Here is a 25,523-nt window from a genome sequence, read left to right on the forward strand (position 1 = left end):
GAGAGGTATAGAATATCACGTTTTCTTTAATGCTAAAGCCATGAAACTCTAGATTTGAAAATATTGCTCGAATTTATCTTTTCATACCAAATTTTACTTAGTTCTGCACGTTGAGAATAATAGGTAAAAAAGGATCAATACAGTTGAATTCGAAAAAATTTTTGGTGCAATCTTACACCAAAATGAAAATCCATGTAGGATATATCTAGATATTTAAAACTGGTGGTTTAAATAGAATTCTTTTCATATGGTTACTTAGATTGCGTTATAAAAAATAAAATTTGTATGCCCAAGCCCATGCGATAAACATAAAATAATAGGAGCTTATCCAAATTTTGAATAAATTGATCACGATTCCTGCCGCAAGCGCAAACAAATGTCTTTGCTATTTCAAATAGAGTTTTCAAATAACTAATTCATTTATCATTGTAGCATTTAACTTTCTTGTTCCGTTATACATTCCAAATCATTTCGAGTTTGATCAGTAATATATATTATTTATATTAAATAATTCATATTCACTAACAACAATAGAATAAATAACTTAAATTGCATTAATTTTTGTTTTTCTAAAATTTATAATGTGTTAAACTGCTATATAAATTACTTATTACGTTATTTTCATTGTTGAATTTTAGTTTCTTGATTGATATATTTTTGTTGTTTTATTACAATTTTCGTAAACCAGTGTGGATAATAAGCTATTTCATTTCAATAATTCCGCTAAAAAAAATATGCATTAAAACTGATATAAATATATGCAATCATACTGTTTAAAAATCATCCTTCCAATTTAATACCAATGCATTTAATATTCAAGACTAGTACGCAGTAACTTTATAAATGCGTTTGTGCTTTAATCTCTTTCAAAGTATGGTAGTCAAAAGTTAAATAATAATACAATTTTTTTCTATTCAAAAGGCTTTAAAAGTGTTAACACATAATCAAAGGGCAGCGTTATAGGTTAAATGATAAACACATGTCTTTAGTGATGTAATTGAGTAATTAGTTACATATTGTATGACATGCGCAATTTTGCTTACCGTTTTGCTCTAACATCATATGAAATGAATCGATAAAGATTGACTTTAAAAAGAATTACAACACTTTTCAATATTTTTTCATAAAATATTTTTGTAATTGTCAGTTGTAATTTATAATGCTAATTAAAAGAAATTTTAAAAAGAAGAAATGCAATTGAAAATGTTAAAAAGATAATTAAAGAAAAAAAGATAATTAAAAAGCGTCTTTTTTTATTTTATTCTCATTCTAAAGTTCTTGTTTATTATTTATTTACCTTTCGTAATTGCCATTTTTCAGAAGTTATTAAAAGAATTTTCAAAATAATAGCAATTTATCAATAAACCATAAGGGGATCTTAGAAAAAAGACATTTTATATTAATTCTGATGATTAATTTCCATTATGTTCTTATTCAAATCACCTGACTGCCAATATTGCCTTTGAAAGAAAAGACTTTTCTAAAAAGATTTAAAAAATTAACTATTAAAATTCACAGCAAGACTATTTATGACAGCGAAAAAAAAATCATAATTTGTCGCAATTAAGTTACATTCATATTTAAGAAATTTTATTTTAATGTATCTTTTATGTGAAATTGTTACGGATAAAAACCATATGTCAAAACTGTAACCGAATTCAACTTTATTATGAAAAATGTTTTTAATGAAATTTTGAAACTGAATATAAAATGGATTGGTTGATGAAAAATATCAAAAACTAAATTAACTTGAATAAGATATTTCTAAATTAATTAATATAGTCGATATTATAAACCCAAAGAGTTCATTTAGGAATTTTTCAATTTAAAACTGATTTGCATTGTAAAAAAAACCATAATTAAATTACAATTACCAATTAAAAATATAAATTTAACTTTTAAGAAATATATTATTAAATATCTGCATCCAATTAGAAAGGAAAAATAGAATAAGTTAATACATGGGAATTAAAAAATGCGTATCGAAGTTATTTCTTAACTAAGATTTTATTTCTTTAATTACGTAGAAGTCCAAATGTTATTCTTATGTTTTCCTTCTTTCCTTCCGCGATGACGAGAACTTCTGTAGCAAGCAGGATATAATGAAGCCCAAGAATATGAATTTCTATTTTTTTTAAAGATAAATTATTGAGAAAGGAATTATTCAACTCTAAATAGGAACTGCATAAAAGTTGAAGAGCATAAAATTATATATAAATCCAATTCTAGTGTCAAATACGATGATGTTCAATTTTCAAAACTTCTTGACAGTTGAATAAAAGTTATATATACAGGATGAATTTCATTCAATATAGCAAAGAAAGAGGATGTCAGAAGAGCCCATGTGGATCACAAAACACTATGACAACTCTGCCCTTACCATTTGCAAGTTATACTGCTAAAATGATTATGCTAAAAATATAAAAAAAAATATCCAAATTTGTAAACGTCTTGAACAATCTGCACCTAAAATAAGCAAATGTTTGGAAATAGCAAGAAATATATTACGATATTACACTATTTCTATCAGGATACTTGGATTTAGAGTCTAGTTGCAACGCCAAACCTTGGCGAAATGTAAAATCTGGTTGTCATCAAAAGGTTTAATGTTGGATATCGCAAATAGCATTTCATTTACATTAGACCAAATTTATTAAGCACCTATACATTTTGTGAACTATCGAATGAATGATAATAAACCATAACAGTGTTCTAACTCAGAAGAAATTGAATCTTCCGTTTAAAATACATCATAGAAATCGGCAGTTTCCAAAGTAGACATTCGTTGGAAACTCCGCATAATGAAATGATGATGGGAAAGGAAATGAACGCAAATCTGCCGATATAAATTTTTTCAGATACAAAAATGTCTGTTGGTTTCTTTTCCCATTGTATTTCGGAATTAAATGCTACTTTTCTTATTTGGCTTCAAAATTTTCTTTCTTGTTCCTAACCCAAACAACAAACCCAAGGTAGACAGGAAATTAAAATCAAAAGCGACAATGGTCTCTCACGATTTATCATTTTTGACGAACGCCGATTTCAGCAATGACATACTAACAAGAGATCAAAACTCTAATGCACTAGAACACTGGTGTGATTTATTGGAAGCTCATTCGAAAGCTAATGAAATGAATAAATATTTGGCAAATTTGACATATTGTAGATAGAATTTGGAGGTAGAATTTGGCGGTAATTCAGTTTTGCATCTTGCCGAAAATTTGGCAATCATTGGTATTCTGATGAAAAGGAAACCATCTCCGAAAAAATTTCTAGATATTTTATAAAAATATCTAGAATATATAGAATCTTTATATTCTAGAAATATTTTATAATATTTTATAAAAATTTCTAGATTTATATTATAATCATGAAAAAATGTCATCGTGAAAAAAGTTTTGGATTTGAGGTTGGATTCGGCTTTAAACCTTTTGGTCTCAATTTCAGTTTCTAAAGATTATATATAAATTTTAAATAAATTGAAGGTATAAATGTATATAGAACGATAATTGTTGAAAAGTCAATTTATTTATTAAAAGTTTTAAGTAATTAAATAAATGCAAGAAGTTCAGTTTATTAACTTAACATTATTTGTCGAGGAGTAAAATTATTACTCAGATACATATCAATCGTCTAGGATTAAACACCAAACTTTGACGGCATTTAAAACTATTTCCAAACCGTAAATTAAAAAAAATCGAAACTTTTAAAAATATACAAAACAAGAACTCCATTAATCTGAAAGCAAACAATCAACTGATAAGTTATTCCAAATCAAGAAAAATACACAGATTAATAGATTTCGGCTAACCTCATTCCATTTTATTGTCACATCGCGTCGAAATTCATCAGTTTATCATCATTTAGACATCTAACAAAAAGGATGGCTCCAAATCTCACTGCTTTCCTCTTGCATAGGGACAGTTTGTCATCACCTGCTTTTCTAAAAGCATCAGCTGGTATTTCCCGTCTTGTTGAAAGTTTTTGGTCTCAAGACAATACTTTGCCTAGAAGGATAAATATTTTTGTTTTATGTTGGAATGAATAACTGCACTCTATTTTTTGTGCATTTATACATATAAAATGCATTTGTATAAAATTTTATTCTTTTTTAACTTATTGTTTCTTTATTTCTTATTTCCATTTTCTCTTATACAAAGAATTCAAAAAAGATTATCAAAATATTTATTTCGAGATGTTGACAAATCTTCCTCTTTCAGATTTCCATAAGATACCAAAAAACACTTTTTTTTTAATTGCATATGTCTATCTATTGCTTTCTCTGTCTGTCTGGGAACAAAATAACTAATAAAATACTTTGAAATTTAATGTTTTGGTATATAGAATTATGATAAAAAAATGTAGATTTCTATCAAAATTTGGATAAAATTCTTCGAAGGGTAGTATATACTGTATTTCCGTATACAGTTTAACGCATTAAATAAAAAAGCAAACAATTGTACCAACAAATTTTGGTGTATATATATATATATATATATATATATATACATAAAATTTTGGATTATAATCGTCAAAGGCATAGGTATATTTGTGTGTACAAATACAAAACACAACTACATTGTTAAGTAAAATTTGGAATGCATTTTCATCCACAACATTACAATGTTGTCAACGGAATTTCAATGGTCTGTTTGGAATTTCAGGTTTATTAGCAGATAAAGAAAGCGAACAAAGTTTACACCCAATTTTCTTCATTATATTACGAAGAAAAATGCAAAATATTTTTTTTTGTCATACGCTGAAGTCTGAAAGGATAGGATATGTTCAGGGGATGCAGAAGAGGATACAAAAAGAACAGAGAAGAACATGCTAAAATGCTCATTAAACGAAAAGACATGGGGAGAACAATGAGCGTGATTCTTCTTCGCCCATATTTTTGAAGAGACCTTTTCTCATATAAAGCAATTTCTTTTTCGTTTCCGTTGTTGTCACAAATTATTTCATTCTCGATATTTAAAAATATCATATTATTAAAGTTACTTTAATTTCATATATTAAAATAATTTTTCACTTCAGTTTTGATAAAATTTATATGGAATATACAGTTGATTATTATTAGGTTCCATCTTAAGAAGGATAAATAGTTTCAAAAATGTACAGCAATTTGAATTTATCCTATGAAAAATGAGGATGAAATGTTAAAGGATTAAGAAATGTTTGAGGCTCTAACTAAAAAAAAATTACTTTGCAAGTAAAACACATTAAAAAAAAATTTAATAGAACTAGAGACATCAAAAATCCTAATAATCTTTCCATTTTTATCCTCAAAAATATTTTTAAAAATTTAAGACAAAAGACTGATTTTGTTAGAGCTTTCCGCCGGCAAGCAATTTCATTTTCTTAATTTTTATGCAGAAAAATTTAATTGAATTTTAATCACCCGCGATCGTAATAAGCAGGATTATATTGGGTATTTTATTTTCTTTAATTTTCAAATAAGTGAAATGCATATTATCCAGAGTTATTTGTATGCTACTATACAAATTTAATAAATGGTGGAGTTTGTTTTATTTATTAATTATTTTTTATTTTGAAATACAAGGATTGCAAAATTCCTATCTTCCACATTGAAGAGAAATAAATAATTGAAACATTTGCTTAAAATTTGTTTGAGGATATTTATGTTTAGCAATTTATTTCCTTAGCGAAGTCAAAGTAAAATAAATTTGAGTTATTACATTATTTTTCTTTTTTTAGTATTACGCTTTGTTCTTTCATATTCCAGTTCCATTAGACTAAAATATCATTGCGTTTATGAATTTTTTTCTCTCATCTCATTTAAAACAGCTACTAAAATTTGGTTCATGTGTCTGTGAAATTACATAATATGAAGATGAAAAAATGCAATTATGCATTAATAGATTTATAGCAGTAATATCGCAGGCAATTTTTACTTGCTTCTTAGATTTTTCTTCTGTAAATACTTTATTAATTATTGATCATTGTAGAATATCAACACATGCACTGTAAAATCGAATTTAGTGCTACACAAACAGCACTTTTTGTGAAAGAAAAAATATACTACTAAAAATACAGCGTCATTCTTTTCTTAAAAATTGATAAAAAGAAGTTTTAAAAAGTTATTCAATAAATTCAAAATGTATATATAAATTAAATATATGAAGGATAACAAATAATTATAATAAGTTCAAAATATTATGCTAATAATTTTTTTTATAAATATTACGAAATTAATACTCTTATTCGTGAATATTTCAAAATTAATAGTGCATGAATTTTATTTTTCAGATGCAGTACATTTAATAATTATAAAAAAAATAAAAAAAATGCAAAAAAATTTTAATTCTTATGGGAGTCACTCATCATATTTAAGGCGTCATAAGCACTATTAAGAGAACTACTATAGTATCAAAAGATGGAATACTAACGCTGAATAAATTTTAGAGGACTCTTAACACAATACTAAAAATATCTAAAATCATATCAAAAAGATATGGTCCAGGAAAAATGCTTTAACTACATAAATTAATTTATTTTTAATAATCGTTGAGGTAATTTGATTCATAAATTTAAGCAATAACAAAAACTCAAATGACAATAACATAATCTAGATAGGAACCCTACGAAAGGAATTACATTATTTAAATGTTTATATATCAAATAAAGTTAAAGTAAATCGAACACATGCGCAATATTGAAATATATGTACATATTTCCATATTGGACATCTATTATATATTTAAATATCAGTTTATCATTATATGAAATACTCAGAACATATTCAGACTTTCTTTCTTTTCTTTTGTGACATTTTAATGCTTTGAATTCGTTAAATGTCTAGTATACCATGTTTCAAACAGAAACTAAGAGCTCTTTATGCATTAACATTTTTTTTTTCATAATGTCTATTCTCTGTGGATTTCATTACTGATGGGCAGAAGTGTCAAGGTCAAATGGTTAATTAACTCGACTCCAACGTTACATTTGACAGTTTCTTTTGGCTGGTTTTGTCATTTTGTCTGCAATGTAAATATGGACTTTTTAAAGTTACGGTTAAAGGTATTAGTTTTTGAAACAAAGTTTGGAAAGTGTTATTTCTATGGAAAGAAGACGCAGTTTAAAAAATAATGTTTCGTTCCAACTTTTTTCAAAAGGGAGTTTAATAGTAATATTTTTATCAAAAGATTTTTGCTTTTCAGTATGGGATGCAGACATTTTTATAAAATTAGGAACTTGCAAAGAAATGTTTTTTGTGTGTGTGTGTGTGTGTGTGTGTTTCTTTTTTGTGTTTATTATTGAAATGTTGCATTACACTTAAAAAATGAAATATTTTGAAAACAATCTTAAGTAAATACAGAGAATGAAAACTGATTAATATTTTGTGAATATAAATTGCTTAAAATTTAATTTTAGCCGGTTTATTGCTCTAAATAAAAATTCCCTGATTAGAAAGGCCCGAATATTATTTGAAAAGATAAGGTTATGAAATAAAATTTTATTTGAGGAAGAAAGCAGTTTCTTCAAATAAACGGTTAACAGTTGGATCGTTGTTATAAAAGAAATTCACAAACGAAAAATAAATTTCGAAAGGAACGTCCTATATGAACTTGCCAAGCCGTACGAATGTTGTTTGCCCCAGGAAACAACGGTCTGATAAAACATGTCAATAGTACTATGAAACAACAAAATTCTTTATGATAAACAAATATAAATCTTTTAAGAAAACCTTCAAACATTTACAACATTGATAAAAAAAAAAATATTTTCTCAATTGTTTCTGAAGCGATTTTCCTTCACTAAATAAAATAATATTACTTGAAGTGAGGTCAATTTATTCTTACCAATGCAACTAACTTTGCATCATTTTAAAATCGTATTACAAATTCCAATCAACCTTTTCATAAGTAAGAATATTTTTAAACTTTTCCAGCAATATCTGCTATTTGATGAACTTGTACTTTCCAAATTTCTATCGATATTAATTTATCTCTGTGGCTGTCAATTAATAAGGTCTCGATCAGGGTTGAGGGTTTTCAAAATCAGATTCCATTAAAATAATCACAGTGTAAGCGAGCTTGGCTGACGAACTTGGCAACCCATATGATGAAATCAACTTTGAAAATGAGAATCTCAATTTTGTAATAGATTACAATTTGTTACTGCAACTTTTGTAACTGTAATCTTTTGCAATTTGTAATTTTTGTAGGTGATACAATGATAAAATTATTTATTTATTTTAATTAATTTAAAATACAAAAACTACCTGTTCCTCATATATTTGATTGAATTTCAATATATATTTTCAAAATTCATCTTCCGCCTATTATATTTCATTTGATATTAATCAGTTCCTTAAAACATTGGGCATGCAAACTGAGATTTATATCTAATTAAACGTCTAATACAATCAAATGTTTTTTAAAATTTTTAATGATTATTACATTTCTAAAAGCTTATTTCATTTAATATTAGAAAATAAAACACAGAAAGTTTATCTAAATTACCGTACATATAGTCTTTAAAGGAAAATACATCTCACTTAAACAATGTGAATGCATCATTTATAATTTTTTATAATATAATAATTTTAAAATTTAATCACTTTAAATGTATAAGCATTACTAACTTTCTCAGAAACCAAATTCAAAATATAATATTTAATTCACATCTATTCAAATTATGTCTAGACTCCATCAAATTGTATACTATCATAAAAGTAATGATATTGTTTTCATTCTTTAATATATGTAAATCTGAAACTTATGAGCAAATCTCTTAACATCAAAAAGTCTCTTAGAATCTGAAAATTCCCAACACAATTGCTACTCTTTGTTATTTTAAACTCAAATAGTCAGAGGATGTATTTTGAAGTCACCAAGGAAATTTGAACACTAAAAGAGATAGCATCAATTCTTCCTCCATTTTTAATCTATAGATATAATTTAAATGTGACTAACTCTCATTTCTAGCCTCTAGATAATTTCAAAAAGATCTGACAAATTTCTGTTATAAATGATCTCATCTGCTCGATAAAATGTTATCACAAATTATTCGAGCTATAACAGAACATGAGATCTTCTAAAGAATTTCATATATATAAACTTTGGAATAGAAAAAAAAAATGGACTAACAACTAGGAGAATGAACATCATTGTTAGAAGAGAAACACGATTCTACTGAATGAAAGGTATGTGGAATTAGAGTAATCTAGATGTTTATGAATTGGAGCCGATTTTAATATGGATTTTCATTATGGGTTAAGGTGGAAGAAAACTGTTAATGAAAAGTTTATCGTAGAATTTTAGACGTGTAAGAGTGAAATGAGTAGAATTTTAATACTTGTAGGTGACGCTACAGTAAAAGCAATAGACGCACCCTTGGCTTTAAATCACTGACTTCTAAAGTCAGTGGGATTGTCCATGACGAGTGCCATTAGAAACAACAAGTTTTAAGGGACACCATGTTCTATCTAGTCATGTTATTATAATCATCCAGATGAAAGAAATGAAAAGGAAATAATATAGACCTATTCCCGGCTTTTATTGTGGTCTAATGGATAATGTGGGATGATTAAACTTTTCTATAGAGCTAATGTTAGTAATATTAGCACAAACACGGAATTACTTTGGTCAAAAATTGTTAGGATATTAATCCGTATTTCATTGATTCCTAAGAAAAACTTTATCCTTAATATTTGAACATATTTTAGCAACATAAGATATTTTGTGATGCAAATGAAATTTAAATCAAAAATATTTCACTTATGTTTGTATGTATGTAAGTGTTTCTCCATTATTCAATTATATTAATTTCATTCATATAAAAAATTTTATACATAAAAATTATTTCTTCATACTTAGAAATAATTAAATGAAAAAAATAACAATATTACTTATAGTTTGAATTTCCTGTCATGGCCAACATTTGAAATGAATACAAAATGAATTGGAAACTCATATAATCCCACCCCGCCCCAATAAGCAATGAACTTCTCTTTATTTTTGAATCTTCTTTTTAAAGCAGTCAGAAGTTACGGGAAGCAGCAATTGAAGATTTTTAGAAAATCCAAGTAAAATGAAATTATGGGTTGAAATGACCTCACGCGTGTTCTTTAGTGTTATCGAACATATTTTCCATATCGGCACGTATTACATGCAGATGTGATTGATCTATGTAGGGCACGTTTTAATGATAACAGTCGTGTAATGTCTCTAGAATTCGTATCATCCTACGTGGTAGTGGCTTAAATGCACATATAGACTCTAAACGGGTCCAGGCATTTATTTTTAGCTTTTTTTTTCAATTTCTGGAGAATTACGAATATGTATGGAAAATTATCTTTATCTTATACAGCATCTCTCACCTGGATATTTGTGTTTCAACGAAAGCGACATTCCTTATCCAAAAGCGATTTTTTTCCAATACAGGAAAAATTATTTTGTATAAAGAGTTATCTTGATCAACGTCCCGTTTTATACCCAAACTACTGTTATCTTGAAAAAGATCTTGTCATTTTTATGTAAAGTCATATGTAAAGAACAAAATTTATATATCTTTATATATTTAATAACCTTACGAAACAGTACAGTTCAGTTTCTAAGAAAAAATACAGAATAAAGTAAGAAAATATACTTTTAATGTGTAATTATGTAAAATTTCTCAATCTTTTTCAATGCATCTTAAGCATTAGAAAAATTTATTTGCATTTAAAATTTTGTATAAGTGATGCTATTTAATAATAATAATAATGCATTGTAAGTTAATAATTCCAATTGAGATAGATAATAATACAGATAAAAAAGAATTTTTACTGTCAATTTGGAATAAACTTATTCTAAAAATGTAGACCCATTTAAAGACGAAACCCATTACAAAGATGAAATATTTGGCATATGAAGGTTTATTTGCAGAAAATGAATTTTTCTGATTTCGTTCCTGTAGAGGTTACATTCTACATTGGGTATGTTGAAATTTTTGCACCCATATGCCTCCTCTCACACACCATTCTAGAAGATGCATCATTCTGAATTTTGATAATTGCTTTAAAGAATTCAAAACATACTTACAGAGGACTAGGAAAATTCAAGCTTTAATTTTATTAATAAAAATAATACCCTTATATTAAGTAATTTAAATTATTTATCCAATCACTTTTCAATATGCAAATGATTAAAATACCATTATTTTATATTGAAATCAGATTCTATCAAATGAAGGAAACGATGATAATTTGATATGTTATGATTAAAATTATTATGCAAATTGATATATTACCACTAACAATAATGCACTTTTAATTACATACATGCATACATTATTTCAAAAATATATATCTAATAATTGTCTCAGTTATCGTGAATTTGCAACGTATTATATAATTTTAAATAATAGCATCGTCTCTCGCACAATGAAAATGAAATATATTTTGTTCTAGGTTTCAAAATGAATAAGTCGAAGTAGATAAAATCTCTTTATGTTTACATTTTTTTTCGACGCTGCATTTCTAATCTAAGAATCTTCTAACGGGATTGAGAGTTCTATATTCGAATTTGATCTCGAAATTTTTGATGTGAGGCGATCCGTTCTCAAAACCAGGCATCTGGAATAAAATTCTGCTTTCCTTTATTTACATTCCATTCTCAAGATCATTCCATAAACTGAAAAAGAAAAAAAAATAGCCTCTTTTGTTGTTCCAATCTCTTATAAAAATAAGAATTGGATTTTAAGCAATCGAATTGCATTGGATGAAAGTCTTCACTCATAAGTCATGATTGTGCATGCAATCGAAATTGTGCAGTCTGGGAACATAAATATTCGAATTCTGTTTGTTTCCCTGAAAGCCATAAACGAACAATAAAATTGCTCTTAGTTTTAAAATATTCTCTTTGCTGGATGGTTAACATTTTTTTTTTGTAAATAAGTAAGGAAATAATAGAATATATCTAGACAAGCATAAATCACTACAGAATACTTGGAAAGTCGAAACCAAGGAAAAGCAGAAACCAAACAACTAACCCATTTGAAACAAAACCTAGGAATTTAACAACTGAAGTACCAGAAAATGGTTCTTTCAAGAAACAATGAGAAATAACATGAGAGGCTTTTTAAAATTAATAAAATTAAATATATTTTAAATAGTATATATATATATATATATATATATATATATATATATATATATATATTAAAAAACGAAATCTATCCTTTGAGATTTTGGATACATTTATATTAATTAGCTTGCAGTTTTGTATAAATTGAGGGAAAAAATCTGGCAGTTATCAATTGATAAATCTTAATTTTATCTGAAATTTTTTTATCTGTCTCTTGAGAAGTAGAGGCCGTTTTATTGTATATTCATGAATATTGGGGTTTTTCTAGGATTCATGAATATACAACAATTGATATATTGGAGAATTGATTGCCGTCTTTACAAATATGAAACAAAGCATGTAAGCCGAAAAAAATGAATTGATACTTCAATAGAGACTTCATTAAAAAGCAATGAGCGAGTAAATAAAAATAAGCAAATATACTTTCCACGTTTGAAAAAAATAAATAAAGTAACACGATTCACATCAATCATGCACTAAACAATCCTCTTATTTCATTTCATTTGAAAAAAAAAAATCTTTCACAAATTTCTGCCAACATTATTCCAGTTTATAGTCTCATATTTGATATCCCAAAGGACAAAGTTCAGTTTATTATCATTTTCGGCATCTAGCAGAAAGATATTCTAGCAGAAGAGGCTGGTATTTCAGAAAATTCTTCGGCTTGATGACTTCAAATATTGTTTCTTTTCTCATCGTGCCGCAGGGGTGAATACCAGTCCTTCATCATATGAATATGAACAAGTCGGTGTTCTTGTAAATGAATCGAAAGCAAAAGGATTTCTTAAAAATTTATAACTTTCACATTTCGACAGTGCATGGGGAAATGAAAACGATTTGTGTCTTATGTAAAGATTTTTTTAATTAATTTTTTTCCTTTTATCTTTATATCATTGGTTTGAATTTTTTATGATGTATATATTGAATGATGTATTGTGCAATGTTGTTGAAAAATAAGGAAAATTGAATGTTGCAAACAGCATAAGGCTGTTAGCATTTTCCCCATTTTTTTTATTTTTTGAGGGGGAGGGATGGTGTCGAGAAAGGTTATTGTTTATTCTGTTTGGTATCTGAAGAGAGGTTTAATAGTACATGTTTTTCACATTTATACATGTGAAGTATATTTGCTCATTTAAAGTGAAAAACTGTACTTTACTGTAAACTGTTTATACTGTATATTAAGTGTTAATAAAAATATTTTGTTACGCATTTTACTATCAAATATACTAATTAGGAATGGATATTATTATATTATAAAAAGTTAATTATCTTGTAACATAAGTATCTTAAAATACACAAGAAATTTAAGATTTTATTTTTTTTATTTAAATTTCGATTATTGATTTGTTGCAGCAATGTCAAGCTATTTCTGATGAATTATGATGGTTGATTTCCCTCTAAAATAAAAGACACAGTTTCGTGTAAGATTTCTAAAATACAGATTTAAAATTGATTATAAATACCAATTAACAAAGAAAATTGTTAAAATCAAATGAAAAAAAAATGATTTTAAAAACAAAATAGTTTAAACGTCATGACAACCATACATTTATTTTTAAAATCCATGGTTGCTGTTGCTTCTCGGAGTACAATAGCTAATTTACATGCATTGTGTTCACACATTTTTCCCCGGTTTAGATGCAGACTTACCTGAGGGAGCTAAAAATATTTGTATTAGTAATATTAAGAAAAAGACGCTATTTTAAACAATATCAGAAATTTGGTTCATGAATATATAATAAATAGTATAATTCACTGATACATTTGCAAATGGATTCAATGAAAAATATTCATTGAAAAGGATAATATATTTCATCTTTGTTCGAAAAGGGAAAGAGTATTTGGCTGTGATTGAAGCGAACAGACATGCAGTTAAGGAAGTTTCTCTTGTCATTCTTTTTATTTCTTACAAAAATTGTAGATATGGCTTCTCTTTTGTACGTTTAGTTTCATTAGGGCATTCCGGAAGGGTAACTACATACGTCTGCGAACCGCACAGTTTATTTCCCATACCAATAGATCATTCAGATTTCAATATCCTATTTTTACTTATCAAATCACTCTTTTCTGATCACTTTGAAGACATTCTTTCTTTTTCTAAGTATATCAGGCAGGGTTTAAAGAAAGATTTATTATTAATGAGGAATTCAAGAACGGGGAAATCCAAAGGAAGTCTGGGATGATTGCATGTCTTATGTTCCATTTGACTTAAAGTAATTTTTCAATTTATATGATTTCATGAACAGTTCGTGTTTTATATTAATCTTAGTAGTCTAACACACTTTTTAATGAGAATAACAAAATGAATGTCTTCTGTCTTCTTTTAGCTTAAAAAATTTCACTGCATAGATATTAATATAATACAATAACTACTGAAAGGGAACTGATTCCTGTCTTGTGTTCAAGACAAAGAACATTAAATGAAACACACCTGAAACTAAGCAAATTAAATCCTCAATTAATAAATTAACTTTAAATCCAAGAGCTCATTATCTAATTAGTTATTATTGTTCCAATTTCTCGATGTCTTTATTATAAGCAGAATTTGTGCTCTTCAAAGTGCGTTTTATTCCATTGTAAAAGCTGAAATAGAAAGAGAATGTATTAAAATTTCAAAGCAATTCTTCTCTAGATAATCCCATGAATAAAAAGATTAAGAAGGGAATTTCATTAATATTATGTTGTATAATTGCTTTAATGAAAACCAGCTTTCACATTTAAAGCTGTATGCTTTACCTGATCCTAAAGTATTTTAGAGTAATATGAACTCATTTTATATGTGTTTTAATTAGTTTAGTTTAGTTGGTAGAAGTTTTTATTAACTAAGACAGCTTATGCATTACTACCATAATGTAAATTCATATTTATTACTGGCATTTTAAACTTAGATTGAAAGTTAATTAATGGTTAAAATAGAATGTGAAGCTGGAGATGTTTTAAAATTAAACCCGTTATTTCTTTAACATATTTATAAAAATGGAGATCATAGAGCTAATATCAGATCGTCATTAATTTGTTACAAATTGAACTAGAATTTCAAGAATTACAGATTCACGATTACTCTAAAAGAATAAATCCTGATATCATAAGATAAATATCTAAAATAAGCGAACACAAAACAAGGATAGGAAAAGCATTCAAATAAAAAAAACATGCAAGATTTATATCTTGCATGTTTGGTTTCTTTTGGTAGAATCCTATGATATTATTGTTTTAAGTTGATCTTTCAAAAAAGCATTTTTAACATTCTCAAAATAATTTCTGATGAATATTTCGTTGTATAATTTTTAAGACATCATTATTTATTGACAATTAGTTTCTCTTGTTTAGAGCTCAAAAGGTAGCTTTTATAAATTAATACTCATGATTAAATCTTCATATCTTATTATTTATTGTTCTAACCTATTTGCATGGTCTCTTTCAAGAACTGATAATCATAAACTCTAGGTTTGATTCCGTCCGATACACTGCGATGCATCATATGGATTGAAGAGTCCAATTGTTTCATAGTAATTCAACGGAAGAAGCTTTAAGAGTGTATCTGTTGTGATCTGAATATGTGTTGTCATTCTACTATGTAATAAAATCATGAAATATGTCACAAATTAGAACTCCTTTAGTATAAAATTGAGGGCTTCTATAGAATGAAAATGAGAGCACCTATAGTTAAAATAATTTATTAATCGATCATTCATAAATGTGCATACCCCCCCCCTCCCCCGCAAAAGATAAGCAGACAAGTTGGCATGACTGCACAAATGAAATTGATTGAAACGAGATTTTGAATTATAACTTCAATATTTGAAATTCAACCTTTACATTAGCATACATTTCTGTTTATATTTGCTGAGATCTAATGATTCATAGACATTCACCTAATTCCAATCTGACCTTGGAGAGAGATATACTAATATAAGGGCCGATTTTTTTGATAAAACACGGATTACTGACACCATCTGATAGAAATCACTTCGTTTCCAGTGGTACAGAGATTCCAACATAAATCCATGTATGCGTCGTTCGAAAGGGAGAAGAATCCAGCGCAAATACAAATATACGTCGTCCCTTACAAAGGGGATAAGTATCAGTTTTTTTTTAAAGTAATTTCCGTATATAAGAGAACATTTTAAACAACTGGCGTCAGAAAATTCATGTAAAATATATATTTACACTATTCTTCTTTGGATTGAAGATTAACGGAAACACCGCTGAATCAAAGTGATATTTAAGAATGTACTTTGCAAGCATTAAAACATAATTCAAGCTACCAGTGTTTGTTTTTTACCAGGGCTACCAGTATTTTATTTTATAAAAAGCCCCATATTAATGTGAGGTAGCGTTAGTGAAGTTATATATATCTTGCGTATTTGTCAAAGATGTAAAATGTCAGACTTTACAGGCTTTCAAGCTGGCCATATTATAGGAGTTGGCCCGGAATAGGGACCCGATTCCAACTGACAGGCATGGATGTTGCTCTTTCATGATCGTGTCGTAGTTTTAAGTTGGCTCACTGGTAACCTCGGAAGGCAGGATCATTGGGGAGAAGTATAGCGAAGTTTTATAAGACCAGATTTCGTATGTAATCATTGTTATTGCAGGAGATGGATAGGATGATAATGTTCCTATTCATGCAACGGGAACTGATCTATAGCGGTTTGATAAATACGAGGATGATGTGAAATGTATACAGTGGCCCGCACAGTCGCGGGACCTCAATAAAATCGAAACGTTATGTTGAGAACATCTGTTTCAGAGATACCAATTTAGAATCGATATCTTCCAAAGGTATCTTTCCTGAAATATTCACAATTTCTCCATGAAGAATATCTCTCTAAATATTATTAAACACTTGATTCCATTCCCAGGTGAATCCAACATGTATTACATGAAAAAATACATCCTTATTACTATACACCCCTATGCCTTATTAATAAAGATTTTTGCATTTTTTTAGGCTATTTCCTTAATTGGATAACCACTTGTATAATTTATTATTGAAATATTGGTAGTTAATAATTATCATGTATTCACTTTTTAATCATATTAAAAGAGCTGTTTTATTTATGAATTAAAATATTAAAGGAATATAATCACTTTATTCTGAAATATAATAAAATGCATTGTAAAGCAAAAAATATAATTCCAGTTAATAATAAAAGTATAAGATACATATTTTTTACAGACAATTATTTATTCTCTTTGAGATATTTCAAAGCACTTAACTCAGTAAAATGTCGAGTTGAACTTTCTTCAGTCTGAAATTTAAAGTCTGTCTGAAATTCATTTTTTCCATAATGAATATTCTCTGCGGATTTCGCTTTTGCTAGGTGTTGCTTCAAGGTCGAATGATTAATTAGTTCTACTCTAACGCCGTATTTGACAGTTTCTTTTGGCTGATTTTTACATTATTTTTTTGTTATATAATTTAGATTTTTTTTTTTTTTGAATTTTCAATTAATCTATTTGTATTGAAAATTTGAAACTTTTATTGAAAAAAAAATTTATCCTAAAATTTTAGCGTTATGGGATTACTCTTTCAAAGAAATATAAAATTCATTGAAATAATAATTATTATTTTTACTAATAATATAAACAGTAATAGCAATTATTGGGATAAAAATTAAAACATTTATTAAAATACTTATGTGTTGATGACACAATTAAAAACATACTCATGGAATTAAGAAAATAGTTATCTGTATTTATTATTTGTATTTTTATATTGTATTAATTTTGGAATGAATGCATTAAACTTTTCTTCAAACGTAAGCAATACCAAATGTAAGCAATAAAAAAAATGCCAAAAAAATTATTCCTCGCATATTTTACAATCATATGTAGATCTTAATTTTTATTGAATAAATATCCTTAAACATTTATTTGCTATGGTTGTTGAGATGCAACTTGTGTTTTCATTGACTATTTTAACTCAAAATAATTTATATTAATGTTGTAAGCACAATTCATTCGCAGACATTTTTTACAATAATCAAAATTAATTAAAATAAATGCCTAAGAGTTAATTAAACTGAAATTAATTAATTAAAATAAATTTGTAAGAACTAATAAGTTTTTATTGCAATTTTTCATCCATTGCTTATTAAATGTGTAATATGACCATCTGTTTCCACACCCAGCGTATTCCTCTTCATGTGTCCTCTTCAATGTAAACAAACGTCAAACTTAAAATATGATTGTTTCAGAATATATATTTTATATTTAAAAATGAATTCCTTTAAAATGTTTGTATTCTGTAAATGGAATATAAGGATTACTCCGAATTGATTTTTAGAAAGTGCATAATATTTAACAATCTGTTATGTTCATCTTTACTTACATGCAATTGAATATTAATTTTGTAAATGACATGACATGTAAAACACTTAAGATAGGACTGCCTATTTTATACTCGTTAACACACGCGTGATAGTAGATGCGCATACAATGATAAATGGAAGAAACAATTCAATTCGTACTGAATCAAAGAAATACAAAAATATGAAGAGAAGAAATGTGAAAATATGATTTTTGGTCTTTTTTTCTCTGCTTATTTCAATTTTTTCTCTCTTTAAATTACAAATACGTAGGATTTTAATTTCGTAATTTATCTACCTTGTTGCTGATATATTTCAAATCAACATAAATGGGTTTAACTTTTGATTATAATATAACAAAATAAGTTTCTTTTCTCCGAATTTTTAGATTCCTAATTTGTATTTTTTTTTTTTCCTTGAATTCCAAAAATATTATGCCCTTTCTAAACTGATGTGAATTATTATATATGTAATTCTCTTCAAATAATTTCTCATTTCTTTCTGGTGAACACCATTTTATTTTCGGACACATTTTTTGTGCCACTTCATGTAGACTGTTACAGATTAGGACACCTCTCACAGTTGGATGCCTCGTCTCCTCACAGAATCGTTCTTACACACTCTACGTTCTGATACAAAAAAGGAATTAACAGAACTTTGTACTCGACAGATACGCCATCTATCGGCGTGAAGCTGTAACATACTCCCCACCTTGAAACCCCAGGGTTTCAAGAGATTACAATGTTCAATAACATAAACAATATTACAACTTTTACACAAATCTAGTAAAAAATATTCATAATAATAAATATCTCTAAGAAATAAGAATCAAAGCTTACAAATTTCAACATCAAATATTACAAATTAATTATGTTCCATAGGCAATACACAAATTTTAGAAATGGCTCTTTTACAAATACTAGACTGTGTTTTAATCTTAACAACACGAATTTTCTTATCATCACCATAATAAATTTTAATTATCCTACCCATAGCCCATTTATAACAAGGCAAATTATCTTCAATTAATAACACTAAATCTCCTAATTTTACATTATTTTTGTCAAACATCCATTTAGATCTCTGTTGTAATTGACTTAAATAATTACGATGCCAAAATTTCCATATATATTGTACAAGTCTAGTTACCTTTTGCCATTTCTTCAGATGACTTTCTTTTAAATTTGTCAAATCAGGCTCATTCAAAGAGGATAAAGACCTATTTATTAAAAAATGTGCAGGAGTAAGAACCTCAAAATCGTCCTCGTTAGCTGACAAGGGGCAAAGTGGACGAGAATTCAAAATTCCCTCAATTTGCACAATTACCGTTAAGAACTCTTCATAAGTTAAGTTTATTCCCTTAACAACTCTTTTTAGATGGTATTTAAATGACTTTATAGCTGCCTCCCAAAGACCGCCAAAGTGTGGGGATCTAGGTGGAATAAATTTCCACTCAATGCCTTCTGCAGCTAAATATCCTGCCAGCTTTTCATCTGGTTTTCTAACCATTTCATGAAGTTTTATAATTTCTCTATTAGCTCCTACAAAATTCTTAGCATTATCTAAAAATAGTTTCGCACATTTACCTCTTCGAGCCATGAATCGTTTTAAAGTCGCTATAAAGGAATCAGAAGTCAAATCTGAAACAATTTCTATATGAACAGCTTTAAAACAAAAACATACAAAAATACAAATATAAATTTTTTGTAAAGCACCTTTACGCTGAGCCTTATTCTTAATATAAAACGGCCCACAGAAATCGGCACCAGCACAATTAAAAGCAAAATCTGGAGATACTCTTTCCTTGGGCAAATTGCCCATGATTTGAGAAGGTGCAATTGGTTGGGCTTTGAAACAAATGATACATTGATGAACGATTTTTCTGCAGCTATTACGTCCATTTAGAGGCCAAAATTTTTCTCTAACCAGATAAAGCAAGGAAGAAGCACCAACATGTAAATATTTATTATGAAAATGTTCTATTATAATTAAAGTTAATCTATGGCTTTTTGGCAAAATTATTTGATGCTTTTTATTAAAATTAAAATTACTATTACCCAACCGTCCTCCGACTCTTAACAATCCTTTAGAATCCAAGAAAGGATTCAAAGTTTTTAATTTACTACCAGGAGGCACACAGTGGTGTTTTTGGAGACTACTGACGTCTTTGGCAAACTCTTGGATTTGGACATTTTTAATTAAAAATGTCTCTGCATAGTTCAATTCCTCAGCATTCAGTGGACCTGTTGTCTTCACTGCTTCTTTTAGGTTCTTGACAAACCTGAAAACATAACTCAAAATACGAACAATTTTACTATAATTATTACTTATATCTAATATGCACTGTAAAAAACTAGGAATATTACAAATGGAAAGATTAATCATAGGATCATTATTCAGTTCAGAGTTCTTCGCAGTTCTTTTCACCTCAAGAAGATATTCATCATCTGAGACACCAGGATAGTCATTGAAGTTTGGACAGCTACTAGATGAAAGAAAAGACGGTCCATTCCACCAAATGTCCAACTGTTGGATCTTTGAAGGGAAAACTCCTCGTGATATCAAGTCCGCAGGATTCTCAGAAGTATTTACATAATGCCATTGGAAGTTCTTAGTATACTCTTGAATCCTAGCGACTCGATTAGCCACAAAAGTTTTCAACGATGTAGGTGGAGTTTTGATCCAAGCAAGCACCACAGTGGAGTCCGAGTACAAATGTACTCCATCAATGTCTAGTTGCAAGGATGACAGAACCTTAACGGTAAGCTTGGAAAGCAAATCCGCTGCACACAGCTCCAAACGTGGGATACTAATTTCTTTGATGGGAGCTACTCGAGATTTGCTGCATAAGAGTGACACCTTTATCTCACCAGACCTTGACAAAGACCTGGTGTAGACAGCACAACCATATGCATTTTTCGAAGCATCTCCGAAGCCTATCAGGTCTACTTTCAGAACTTTAGAACATACCACATGACGATCTATGTTTACATTTTTCAATTGACTCAATTCAGAACTAAATTTTTCCCACTCTCTATTTAAGTGTAAGGGAACTTCATCGTCCCAATCAATTCTCAAAATCCACAACTTCTGCAAGAACATCTTCGCTGTGATTATCAAAGGTCCTAAGAGGCCTAAAGGATCAAACAATCTGGATATGTCCGATAGCATTGCTCTTTTTGTTGCAGGTCTCACAATTTTTTGAACACTAAAACTAAATGTATCCTTTTCAGGATTGAATTGTAATCCCAAAGTTTTTAAAGTAGCTGAGTTGGGGTTATCGAAATTGTATTCTCGGTCCGACGTTGGGACATTTTGTAACAAAACAGGATTATTTGAGCTCCATTTGTGAAGCTCCATACCAGCTGATTTTAACAAATGTATTAACTGGTTTTGTAGTTCAATGGCAGAAGATAAATCATCGGTACCACTGAGTATATCATCGACGTAAAAATCTTTGCCAGCAGCAGCGGCTAAAGGATAGTTGTCCTGCTCATCACAGCATAATTGTTTTAGTACTCTAGTTGCCAAGTAAGGAGCGCATTTGGTTCCGTAGGTAACAGTGAGCAACTTAAATACACGTAATTTCTCTTCCTCTAAATCTTTCCATAAAATACATTGTAAATCACACTGATCTGGATGTATCCAAATTTGACGATACATCTTTTTTATATCGGCGGTGAAAACTATAGAACGTTTTCGAAACCTCAACAAAATAGCAAACAAATCATCTTGGACAACAGATCCTGAATACAAATTATCATTAAGCGATTGTCCAGATGACGTTGCCTCTGATGCGTTAAAAACAACGCGCAATTTTGTAGTACTACTTTCTGGCCTAAAAACGCCATGATGAGGCATAATGTACCTTGGAGTTTCGCAAGTTGCCTGCATATGCCCCAAATTCTCATACTCAGTTAAAAATTCGCTGTATAGTTGCCTATACTCTGGTTCTCTCTTCAAACGTTGCCAAAGTGAATTAAATCTTTTAGTAGCAATGTGTTTTGATTCGCCTAAACATGAGGGGTCTATTTTAAACGGCATTTTAACAACATAGCTTCCATCGTCATTTCTGAAATGTGTTTTCATGAAATGATCTTCACATATTAAACTCTCATCATTTTGTAATTTATCCCCCTCAACATCTTCAATTTTCCAAAATTTCCTTAAATTTGCATCCAAATCTTCTATTACCAACCCACAATGAACAGTAGTTTCGTTTTCTATTGGAACACTTCCGGTAGCAACAAAGCCAAACACAGTATTTTGAAAAACAATGTCTGTTCCCGGAAACCTAATTTGACCCGATCTTAAAAGTTCATAGAATATTTGGGCACCTAATAAAATATCCACATCTCCAGGTTCATTGAAACTCACATCCGCTAAATTGAAACTATCTAATTCTAGCGTATCAATGTCAAATTGTTTGGAGGGGATACAATCTGTTATATGCGGTACTACCAATAGCTCAATTCCCTTTTCAAAGCTTCTGCTAACGTTCGAAATTTTTGTCTTTACGATCCAGTTAATAACAAAAGAAGATTGATTTAGTCCAGAAACCACAATGTTTCGTCTTTCTTTTTTCAAATTCAGTTTATCGGCTAAACGTTTTGAAATGAAATGACTCATACTACCAACATCCAGTAACGCACGTGCACTCATAAACATTCCTACATTATTTTGAATCATTACATTTGCTGTACTTAATAAAACCATTTTGTTTAGATTTAAGTTGGTAGCAGTGAATGAATGCGTACTGTTCGCAGGTGACTCATTCGTCAGTTGTGAAGAATTATGACTAGGATTTTCAATTCGCGGAACGAATACATTTGACCTTGGATTTAATCCCGCGTTAGCATTTTGCGAGCGAGTTTCAGTTTCGCTTTGAGTATTTCCCAAGTGCAAAAGAGTGTTATGTCGTTTTTTGCAAATGGAGCAACTGGATTTTGAATAACAGTTAGCAATTTTATGGTGATTTAAACAATTAAAACATAATTGCTTATTTTTAACGACCTCAATTCTCTCATTAACAAGCATATTTTTGAAAACAGGACATACATTCAGGGAATGATTTTCATTAGATATACAAATTACACATTTCGGAGTTTTAACTTCCGATACAAATGCTTTTTGTGGACTGTATTCTTTACGATATTTTTGAGAATGGTTTACAATTTGCGGTCGTGAAAACACATTATTACTATCATTTTTGAATTTTGACGATACATAAATATCGCAAAGCCTGGCCAAATCTGATGGCACATACCAAGATTCTCCTTGTTTCACGCCAATATGAATTTGTAGTTCACGATCTAATGAATCAAATATTTTTTCGGAAACCATGAGTTCACAAACTCCCTTAAAATCATTTACCTTTCTTAACTGACAATAATAATCAAAGGCTGCACTAAGTCGCGATGCAAACTGGATATAGCTTTCGTTTGGGCGTTTTTTCGCTTTACGGAAATTATTTAAAACTTCTTGTGGGGTGGACTGAAATTCTTTTAACACTAATTCTTTTAATTTGTCATACATACACAATTCTTCTTCATTTAAATATATCATTAAATTGGTAACTTTTTCGCCTAAAATATTTAATAGGATTTCTGATTTGAATTGTTCTGGGACATTTTTGGTTTTGAAAGCTCTTTCAAGCGATTGGAAAAATAAATTATACGACTCTGCTCGTGTAGGAACTGGCATAGTTAAAGTTTTGACACTTTTTATCAAACTTTCTAAGCTAAAATTAGAATCAGAATCGCTATTTGTCACATTAACCTTTTGTGTTACATCTTTTTGTAAATTCGCAAGCTCAAGTTGTTTTTCTAATTGCGCGAGTTTAAGTTTTTCCAATTCTAGTTTCTGTGCTTCATTTTTCTCGTAATCTTTTTTCCTATCAATTATTGACTCAACTACAGTTTTTACGAATTCATAATTATATTTATAGATCTCGCTTTTTTCAATTAAATCTTTAATAGTAACTACTTTGGCACCTGCAGGAATATTAATTTCTAGTTCCTCGGCAACTTCAATTAATTCACTCTTTTTAAGTTTTGAAAGCATTTTGAAAAGAGAACTCTGAATATATGCAACTCATAAAAACGAAACTAATACATAAATTTGGAAAACTAAAGTATACTCACAGTTACCCTGAAACCAAAACGGACACAATAATCCAATCATCGGATACTCCAATCATAGGAATTTACACTTTATATCTATTGAAGATCACTCTAAGGATTCAGAATTCACTGAGAACAATATCAAATAAACACACGCGGCAAAACAGAAGCACTTGCCGACTTCTCAAAACTCTCGATGGTTCAATACTGCGTAGTCGACGGACCACTTAATGTAATTCTCTTCAAACAATTACTCATTTCTTTCTGGTGAACACCATTTTATTTTCGGACACATTTTTTGTGCCACTTCATGTAGACTGTTACAGATTAGGACACCTCTCACAGTTGGATGCCTCGTCTCCTCACAGAATCGTTCTTACACACTCTACGTTCTGATACAAAAAAGGAATTAACAGAACTTTGTACTCGACAGATACGCCATCTATCGGCGTTAAGCTGTAACAATATATATATACGTATGTATTGGTACATGGCCATTATTAATTTTAAAAATAATTATTTTCAATTTCACGATGAATTCTGCCAAATGAATGACTGGGTACAATACTATTTTACAGTAAATTTAATATATATAATAAGAACTTCAATTGCTTATTTTAAGGAAATCAAGTCATTGGAAAATGAAATAAAGTTTTAATCTTTAAAATATTCAGATAGTATTATGTTATTGGAAATTCTTGATAAAAATTTAAAACCACGTGGTATGTTTTTAAACTTTTTCAATTTTGTCTCACTTCAGATATGCAAACAAAAAAAAATGTAAACTCAAGAATTTGTCCAAGTCTGATTTCATAAATCAGCAAATCTTGGCAGGCTAAACTGGGCCTAAATAACCAGCACATTAAGTTACGTAATTTATTACCAGATATACTATCCCATTTCAGCTAGCCCTAATTTTTCATCGTAATTTTACTAAGTTGTTTCAATATCTAAACTTCATTTCCTTGATCCCATCTTTCCAGCTTTAGATTGAT

The 25,523-nt window shown here is 28.8% G+C and overlaps 1 protein-coding gene across 1 annotated transcript in view; it reads right to left on the reverse strand.

Annotated features, from left to right (window-relative positions):
* LOC129962539 (uncharacterized) overlaps nucleotides 1-22,450 on the reverse strand; it is a 177,562-nt gene extending 155,112 nt beyond the window's left edge. The window contains exons 1-3 of the mRNA XM_056076296.1: nucleotides 20,464-22,450; nucleotides 20,122-20,253; nucleotides 19,556-20,070 (exon numbers count right to left, since the gene is read on the reverse strand). Of these exons, the coding sequence (XP_055932271.1) occupies nucleotides 19,556-20,070; nucleotides 20,122-20,253; nucleotides 20,464-22,450 (2,634 nt within the window). The remainder of the gene's footprint in view (nucleotides 1-19,555; nucleotides 20,071-20,121; nucleotides 20,254-20,463) is intronic.
* Nucleotides 22,451-25,523: the final 3,073 nt, after the last annotated feature.

Source organism: Argiope bruennichi, chromosome 3 (genome assembly GCF_947563725.1).
Source record: "Argiope bruennichi chromosome 3, qqArgBrue1.1, whole genome shotgun sequence".
In the NCBI taxonomy this organism is placed as follows: domain Eukaryota; kingdom Metazoa; phylum Arthropoda; class Arachnida; order Araneae; family Araneidae; genus Argiope; species Argiope bruennichi.